We start from the raw sequence: 9,843 nt of genomic DNA on the forward strand, positions 1-9,843 counted from the left end.
GGCAGAGGTTGCAGTGAGCTGAGATCGCATCACTGCACTCCAGCCCAGGCGACAGAGTGAGACTCCATCTAAAAAAAAAAAAGAATAAAATAAAAAAATAAAGAACAATATAGGTTAACAATGACTGATCTATGCTTACAACATTAAATGCTTGTGGGAGGGAGGGACAGATTGATTATAAAGGGCTGGAAAGGTCCGGGAAGCTTCTGTGAAGGGCTTGGACTTGACAGGAAGTGTCATGTTAAAAAGTAGAGGGCCAGGAAAGGGACAAGGTAGGGAGATGGAATGTACGGGGCATGCTGCTCGAGGTCCGTGGTGGGAATAGTAGAACTTAAGCTTGCAGAAGTAAATAGCACCAAACTGTAGAGTCTTGAACACCCATCTGGGTTGAAAGTGGAAATCCTACGATGTGGATATCTGGAGCCACTGAAAGTTTTTGAGCAGTAGATGACGTCTAAAAAGCCAGATTTTAGGCAAGTTCATCTGGTAATGGAATTTAGGAAGGTTTGTAAAAATGACACCAGGGGACACAGGGCAGGAACCAGAATTGTCAGCCAAGGTCACACTCAAGTAAGCTGCTGCTGGCCATGTAATTTGTCACTTCTTCCTTTACAGAACTCAGGAGCTCACGATGGCCATCCTCCAAGCTTCTCTCCCCGTTCTTCCAGCCTCCACCCACCCTTCTCTGGAGCCCAAGCAGACAGCAGTCACGGTGCTGGGGGCAACCCTTGTCCCAAAAGCCCATGTGTACAGCAAAAGGTAGGCACCTGAAAAAAGGCTTCAACATGGGATTCACTTTGCCTCTTCTCTCTTCTGTAACCCGGGAGGCAGAGGCTGCAATGAGCCGAGATCGCACCACTGCGCTCCAGCCCGGGCGACAGAGCGAGACTCCGTCTCAAAAAATAAATAAATAAAATAAAAAAATAAAGAACAATATAGGTTAATAATGACTGATCTATGCTTACAACATTAAATGCTGGTGGGAGGGAGGGACAGATTGATTATAAAGGGCTGGAAAGGTCCTCCAACGTGAGCAATAATGAAGTTCCCTTTAAAGGCAGAAGTAAATTTCGTTTTAGAGAGAAACAAATCCACTCCAAGTGTGTGTAAAAGGATGTACAAATATGAGTTAGAAGTTTTCCCAGGGAGTCATTTCCTGGGGTCATCCCAGACAGAAATCGTGATGACTAAAATGGCCATAATCTGTTTGCAAAACAACGTGAACAATTAACCCATTTCTGTGAAGTTAAAGATTGGGATCAGGGTGTGTGGGAAACATGTTGGAGGAAGAGAGAGGGACACAGATCCCTGGACAGGATTGGAGAGATGTGCAAAGCAGGGGTCACAGTGCAATATCTTTATGGAAAAGGAAGAGACGTCACCTTTCAGCTGGTGGAAGAAGTCCAGGGTATGAAGGATTCAGGGTATGGAGAGTCTCAAGGGGCAAAGAAGAGGTGGCAGAAAGGAGACAAACAACATAAGCATGACATAAAAGTGCCACATACCACAAGTCAGGGAAGGGACAGAGACCCTGACGTGGGCCAGGCACTCCACAGGAGAACACACTCACAATAAACAAAGCTGGTTCATAAAGAGACCTCAGCAATGCCTCCAGCTCTCTGCAAAATAACCCGTTTGGAATAAATGACCTGTGGGATAGATTACTCTGAAAATTCCTGGGTTGAATTTTTTTTTTTTTTTTTTTGAGACACGGTCTCACTCTGTCACCCAGACTGGAGTGCAGTGGTGCGATCTCGGCTCACTGCAACCTCCACCTCCCAGGTTCAAGCGATTCTCCTGCCTCAGCTTCCCGAGTAGCTGGGACTACAGGTGCGCCACCATGCCTGGCTGATTTTTTTTTATTTTTAGTGAGACGGGGTTTCACCATGTTGGCCAGGCTGGTCTCGAACTCCTGACCTCAGGTGATCTGCCCACCTCGGCCTCCCAAAGTGCTAGGATTACAGCCATGAGCCACCGCACCCGGCCTGATGTTTTTCGTATTGAACTGGACTCTTACTTATTTTCCCCTAAAAGAAGAGGGTGCACCTTAAGGGGGAAAATAGATCTGCAAAGTTCCCATTCTAAGATGCCACCACCAATAAACCCACGGTAGCATTCACTATTGTTAATATATGGGAGTTGTTTTCTAAGTCCTGGACCTTTTCTTTTCCTCTTAGATCAATTTTTCCAAAATTTAGCCTGTTGTTTCTAGAACAGAAACAGTATCATGTCAGACCCATGAATTCAATGCCTTTCTCCATGTTTTACCCATGCAGATGGCTGGTTTACACTCTTCTGATAAGGTGGGGCCAAAGTTTTCCATTCCATCCCCAACTTTTTCTAAGTCAAGTTCAGCAATTTCAGAGGTAACACAGCCTCCATCCTATGAAGATGCCGTAAAGCAGGTAACCATGTGATTTGTTCTTTATGGAAGAATAAATAGACTGACTCAATGAACAGACATTGTTTTATACGATTAAACTTCACGCAGTTTGTAAATTCTGATACTGAGTGTGTCATGTGCCACGCCACCAGAATGAGCAAATTATGTGGACAGTAATTGGAAAACAGTGTTGCGTGTGTAGCTGTGTGAGGCAGGGACAGAAGAGAGGATCACCTGTCTGGCTTTGGTACCAGCTCTGCCATCTGCCAGCTGCCACTGTCGCTCAGGTGAACACTTCAGCTCTCTTACACAAAATAGGGATATTTGCTTGGTAAGGATTCTAGATAACCTAACACTTACCACTTTGATCAGGTACATAATAGCTTCTCAAATAGATGACAGTGATTGTCAGGGTAATGATACTTCCTAAGGTCCTCCCTGGCTTTAAAATTCAGTGACCCTGCCAAAACACTGATGGGTGTTGAAGCTGGATAATAAACGCAAGGACGTTCACTGTATCCTCTGCTTTCGTTTGTATTTGGAAAGCCTCCAAATTAAAAAGTAGGAAACAGAAAAAACAAGGCTGGGTCTGGTGGCTCACACCTGTAATCCCAGCACTTTGGGAGGCCAAGGCGGGTGGATCACCTGAGGCCAGGAGTTTGAGACCAGCCTGGCCAACATGGTGAGACCCCCTCTCTACTAAAAATACAAAAATTAGCTGGGTGTGGTGGCGCGTGCCTGTAATCCCAGCTACTCGGGAGGCTGAGGCAGGAGAATTGCTTGAACCGGGGAGGCGGAGGTTGCAGTGAGCTGAGTTCGCAGCATTGTACTCCAGCCCGGGTGACAAGAGCAAAACCCTGTCTCAAAAAAAAAAAAAAGAAAGAAAAGAAAAACAGAAAACAATTAATGATCCCCTATTTCAAATAGTCTGAGCTTGGATAAGGTATTTGATAGCCCTTCATATGTGCTTAACCCAGAGAAGAGCATTTACATCAGTTGCTGTATACAGATATCCCACAGATCAAACTCAGCCTGCAGTTAAGTTTTGTTTGGCTTAAAGAATATTTTAAATAACAGGAGATGGTATGCAAAGTGGGCTTTCTCATTTCTAAAAAGTTAGAGGATCTGGCAACCCAGGAGCCACATTGCTGCGAGACAATTGCCGAAAGCAAGGTTCTCCTGCTACTTTGAGCCACAGCTGTGCTCTGCTCTCTGCCTCTTTTTCTTATTCTATATTCAGTTCATTTCAATTACCTGCCAGACACTTAGGCTTCTGGTACCTTCTGAACTGGTAAATGACTCATTTTTTGGTCAGTGCTCCCATCCATATTGATTACTGATACCTGCGTTTATTGAGTCTGGGCTCTCCGAGTAGTGAGATGGATATATGCCTTTGTTCTCCCCATTCCTCTCCCCTGGTTTCCGTAAACGTCAGCTGATTCTTCAGTTTCAAAAGAAGAGAGCCAGGCAAAGTGGACGTCCAGAAATAAGACTCTACTGAGATGAGCCAGAGAGGAGGGGACATACCCTACAAGTGTCTACAGCTTCCTCAAGCTACTGCAATGAGGAACCAACAAAATATGAGCCAAGTTCTTGGACCACATTGCAGAAACCAAGCAAGAGGTAGATTCAGGTCACTTCAAAGTAAGAGCCTAAAAAGACATTTTCTATATACTAAGATGTCCTGCTCCTGGGATGAAAACCTCTCAAACGATAGAACTGACTCTAAAGTACTCTGTGCTGGGAAGCATTGTGCCTTCTTTTTCCTTTCTCCTGTTGTAGTAGACTGTTTCATTCAGCAGTTTATCTGCCTAAAATTAATACTGAAGCTTAATCAAATGTGGTTAAAAAACCATTAAGCAATACACCCATGTTCATAGCAGCATGATACATCGTAGCCCAAAGGTACACACAACCCACATGTCCATTGACAAATGAATGGATAAACAACACGCGTTATATCTATACAATGGAATTTTATTCAGTCTTTAAAAAACAGAAATTCTGACACATGTCACAACATAGATCAACCTTGAGGACATTACACTTAGGGAAATAAGCTAGTTGCAAAAGAACAAATGCTGTCTGGTTCACTCACAGGAGGGACTTAGAATAGTCAAATTCGTAAAGGCAGAAAGGAAAATGGTGGTCGCCAGGGGCTAAAGGATGGGGTGTGGGAAATTCTGGTTTAATGGGTACACAGTTTTAATCTTGCAGGATGAAAAGAATTCTGAAGACAGATGGTGGCGATGGTCACACAACAGTGTGAATGTACCTAATGCCCCTTAACTGTACACTTAAAAATGGTTGATAGTAAATTTAAAGTTATGTGTATTTTACCACAATTAGAAAAAAAAAAAAAAACAACACCTTAACGAAACCTAGTTCAAAATCCTGCAGTGCTGCTTCTAATGATTTCCTACGGAGATAACCACCTTCTAAATTATCTGTCCTCCTTTGGTTAATCTGTAATAGCAAATGACCCGGAGTCAGCAGATGGATGAACTCCTGGACGTGCTTATTGAAAGTGGAGGTAAGACTGCCTGTGTCCTGTCCATTAGGACATTCTGAGCCCGCGTGAACTCTTAAGGAATGAACTCTCGGTAGCAAGATCAGATGCACACTGTGAGTCGGATGTACCAGGCAGTCCTCAGGGAGAGTCATTTCCTTTGAGCTTCTCGCACATTTTTAGAGCTGGTAAAAGAAAGCATAGTGGATGATTCCTCACTGCCTTTGTCCTAGGAACATTTTTCAGAATCCTTTTAATAGTTTTCGTGTTTCAGCTTAATCCTTGTTTCCTTAAGTGTTTTCTTGCTGCACTACTTCTTTCTATGTTCTAATCTCAATGTGCCTGCCTTCTCAATTATGAGAAAAGAAAAAAGCAGATAATGAACGTTTTGTACCACCTACTCAAAGTGAAATTCAATTAGTAACCTTCCACTGGATGGTTCATTCAGGCTTAAATGTTATTCATGCTAGCAATAAAACATAATCAACATGTGCTTTTTGTCATCTTTTAATTTGTTCATTTATTTACTTAAAAAATTACAGAGTGTGTACCTAGAATTTCAAACCACACAAATAAATAAGATGACCTGAGGAGGATGTATAGAAAAAAAGAAAAGAACTTGGAGGAACCCTTGTGCCAAAAACATTTAAAATTTCAGAGACAGAGGTAGCAAAGGGCTCAGAGAAGGGGTAGCCCGGCATTGTGCTAGTCTCAGTGCTGCATCAGATGAAGTCCTGATTTCTATGGAGTTTACAGTCTGGTAAGGGAGACAGATAACAAGCAAGTGAACAGACCTTTCCTCCACTGTAACAAGAGGGAAGAAGAAAGAGATGGGTACAAACATATGTGTGTATATGAGTTCTGTGATGGAAAAATGAGAAAAGTTCATATCAGATGCCTGTATTTATACACACACACACACACACACACACACACACACACACACACATATCTATCTGTATATATATTTTTTGAGACGGAGTCTCACTATGTCACCAGGCTGAAGTGCAGTGGCACAATCTCGGCTCACTGAGACCTCCGCCTCCCGGGATCAAGCAATTCTCCTGCCTCAGCCTCCCAAGTACCTGAGACTACAGGCGTGCGCCACCACGCCCAGCTAATTTTTTGTATATTTATTAGAGACGGGGTTTCACCATGTTGGCCAGGATGGTCTCGATCCCCTGACCTCATGATCCGCCCACCTCGGCCTCCCAAAGTGCTGGGATTACAGGCGTGAGCCACCGCACCCAGCCTGCCCTTGTATATCTTTAATGAAATATGTGGCAAGGCCAGAAACGCATGAGGATGCAGAAGGGGAGTGTGGAAGATTCAGAGGAAGAAGAGCAGTTATGACTTAATCATGAATGAATTGAGTTTTCTGGAGAAACCCAGCAGGGTTGTTTTGCAGTCTTAAATGCCAGCGGTAGGTCTGACATCAGAAATCTAAAGTGAAACTAAGTCAGCTTAGTTGTTTAATTTTTCTCTTGCAACGTTCTGCTGATCCAGAGCATGCTCAGCGAAGGCAGACGATCAGGTTCTTCCAGGGGTGGGGTTCTGCCAAAACTACAGGCTGGACAAGGAAAGAAGTGAAGACCAGAGGGACTGGTGGACAGTGATAACGTAGTAGAGTCTATGGATTGGCGTGACTGTAAATGGTCGGGAAATTATTGTTACGAGGTACTTAATAAGTGACTTGGAGGGTTGGGAGAGGATGGACAGAGAGTAGAAAATATAGCTTGAAAGTGAGCTTTCAGAGGGATGCAGTATTTGGAGATGACACAATCCAAGGTGTGTCTGACAGGGTGGGAAAGAGGGAATCACTGGAGTTGAGGAGCAAGTCGGGAGCTGAGAGGCCACCATGAATGCTGTGATTTCCAAGGATGCTCAGGTTACAGAATGAGAAGGGCTGAAGTGGGGAAAAGGCAATGGAGTAGGAAGTAGAGTTTTCAGTGAATGAGGAGGAGTGACCAGGAGGCTAGGGGTGAGGCATTGGTGTCACCCTCAAAACCCAAAACTGCTGAGTTGTCATCAGAAGGAAGTGGAGTAGCAATCAGAAAGTGGCAATGGCGTGGCACCTGGTCCCTCATCTTCAGGCCCTCACTGAGGGTGTCGGGATGGACTCAGTGTCCTCAAGGGACTACCAGGGGTCAGAGGAGTAGGCACAGGAACCTTCGGGGAAGAGAGTTTCAGAATCACAGAGTGGAATTCCCAAGAGGAAAGGGTTTGGGAAAAACCAGAGGGACGATGAATTGGAGATTGACAGAGCAGCTTAGAGATGAGATTGGGTGGTGAGCGGTGACCAGGGAAGCATGGCCGTCTTCTGTATCTAAGTGTAACTCACTCATATTGCGTGGCATGCTCAATTTGAAGTGATTTAACAAGTCACATCGTGTATTGCCCACAGAAATGCCAGCAGACGCTAGAGAGGATCACTCATGTCTTCAAAAAGTCCCAAAGATACCCAGATCTTCCCGAAGTCCAACTGCTGTCCTCCCCAAGCCCTCGGCTTCCTTTGAACAAGCCTCTTCAGGCAACCAGATCCCCTTTGATCCCTATGCCACCGACAGTGATGAGCATCTTGAAGTCTTATTAAATTCCCAGAGCCCCCTAGGAAAGGTGAGTGATGTCACCCTCCTAAAAATTGGGAGCGAAGAACCTCATTTTGATGGGATAATGGATGGATTCTCTGGGAAGGCTGCAGAAGACCTCTTCAATGCACATGAGATCTTGCCAGGCCCCCTCTCTCCGATGCAGACACAGTTTTCACCCTCTTCCGTGGACAGCAGTGGGCTGCAGTTAAGCTTCACTGAATCTCCTTGGGAAACCATGGAGTGGCTGGACCTCACTCCGCCAAGTTCCACACCAGGCTTTAGCGCCCTCACCACCAGCAGTCCCAGCATCTTCAACATCGATTTCCTGGATGTCACTGATCTCAATTTGAGTTCTTCCATGGACCTTCACTTACAGCAATGGTAGAATGCTCGATGCACCAGCGCTATGGAAGACCGATAGGAGTACCATGGGGGAAAGCACACAGCCATACGTACTTTACTGTCCAAAAATAGAAGAAGAAGAAGAGAATTAAAGAGAAGCAATGGAGACTTCTGTGCCAATCAACAAGAACAAATAGAAGACATTTTTAGAAATACATATACTGTAATATTTACCAACATTCAGTACCTGTTAATGATTTCAACTGTGCATTCAAAAATGTGCTTTCTCAGATTAAGGATGCCAAAAAAGATATTTAACTGCCTTTTCAAAGACCAGTATATTTTCTAGCCCATTATTTTTCTCAGGCATTTTTGGGGCATAAGCTCACACTGTAAGCTTTTCTCATTAATTCACTAGAGATAACGTGGAAAGGAAACACAGTCTTTTGGGAGCACAGGGAAGCCAGCCCTCCAAGGTTATGGAAGACATACCTGCGATGGAAGCTGTTGCCCAATGTCTCCATTACTATCTTTCAAAAGAGAAGCCAGACCCAGCTTCAAATCAAAAGTTCTTGAGACAGAGGGACAAAACCAATCTTTTTCGAGGAAAGCTAAATCAACTCAATGCCCCTCTACCACAAAACTGCCCCACTGGAGTGGTTCTGAACCTGTACCCAGGACTCTGTGTGGTCACTAATAACAGTTAACCTGAACTGAGTCCACAGAACTCCACCCAGAACTTTCTTCTTTTTCAACCAGTGACCCAATCATTCCCGCCATATCTCTGCTGATAAGTACGTGTCCTAGATGAGAACCCTGAAGGATGCAGACCTTCTTCCCCCGAAGGAGATGCCACAAGCTCCCCAACACCGCCAGCCCCCTTTAGTTCCAAAGACTAGAGATGACCACATTGGTAGAAACGTATCTCGAGGCACAGGAAGGAAGCCGTACCAGGGATAATTCAGACAGGACTAGAGAATAACATCATTTCACATACCCTGGAATAAACACCCTGGGTTCCTATAACAGGACTATTACTTATGGGAGTCCAACTTCTCCTTTTGTTTTGCTATTATCAGTTTATCTTTCTCTCACTCCACTTTTCCCTCAAGGTACCAATCCTTTCCTGTTCCTCATTTGGCCATCTTTCTTTTTCTGCCCCAACATCGGGAGGGGAGGACTTCTCAGCTCTAACAAGCTGCCATACTCCTAAGAAAGCCATTTTTGACAAATGTAATAATCCAGGTTCTTCTGGAGAACTCATTCTCCACACTCACAGTTTGCCGCAAAAGGAAGTCGCAAGAATTTCTTGAGGAAGAAACTGGTGACTTGGTCCATCAGTCACCACGTTCCTTCTATTCTCATTTAGTTTTCAAGAAATTATTGGTTTGTGTTGCTCTGGGGAAATTGGAAATCGTTACATTGTAAAGACAAATACGGATGATATTTACAGGAGAGAATTTCAGATCTGGGTTTTTGAAAGAAAACAGAATTGCACATTGAAAACAATGGAAGGAAAAAGACAATGGTCGAATGTGCATTCCTCATTACCTCTCGTGGCTTTGGCTGGGAGTTGGAAAAAACTAAAATTTCAGGACAGTCTCTGTAAGGCTCACTGTGGCTCCAGTTCACCATTTTATATTGTTGCATGCTGTAGAAAGGAGCTATTGCTGTTGTTTTGTTTTTTTATTTAAATCACTAAGGCACTGTTTTTATCTTTTGTAAAAAAAAAAAAATGTTGTTCACTGTGCACTTATAGAAAAAATAATCAAAAATGTTGTGATTTTAGAAGCTCTGTTTTTGATAAACCAAAGATTTAGAAGTCATTCCATTGTTAACTTGTAAAAAATGTGTGAACACAGAGAGGTTTTGGTGATTGCTACTCTGAGAGCTGCCAGATCTTATTCTGGGGGTGGGATGTGGGCAAATACACATACACACACAAATACACATGTATGTATGATAGATATATACATATGTGTATATTATATCTGTGTGTGCATGTATCTTCAAAAGCA

General features: G+C 43.8%; 1 protein-coding gene across 2 annotated transcripts in view; it reads left to right on the top strand.

Annotated features, from left to right (window-relative positions):
* The window catches only part of MYOCD (myocardin), a 98,349-nt gene extending 88,738 nt beyond the window's left edge, over positions 1-9,611 (top strand). For both annotated transcript variants that reach the window (XM_045375327.3, XM_045375326.3), the window contains 4 exons: positions 616-759; positions 2,277-2,405; positions 4,859-4,916; positions 7,297-9,611. In XM_045375327.3, the coding sequence (XP_045231262.2) occupies positions 616-759; positions 2,277-2,405; positions 4,859-4,916; positions 7,297-7,868 (903 nt within the window). In that variant the 3' untranslated portion in view covers positions 7,869-9,611. The remainder of the gene's footprint in view (positions 1-615; positions 760-2,276; positions 2,406-4,858; positions 4,917-7,296) is intronic.
* The last annotated feature ends 232 nt before the right edge of the window (positions 9,612-9,843 follow it).

Source organism: Macaca fascicularis, chromosome 16 (assembly GCF_037993035.2).
Source record: "Macaca fascicularis isolate 582-1 chromosome 16, T2T-MFA8v1.1".
In the NCBI taxonomy this organism is placed as follows: Eukaryota; Metazoa; Chordata; class Mammalia; order Primates; family Cercopithecidae; genus Macaca; species Macaca fascicularis.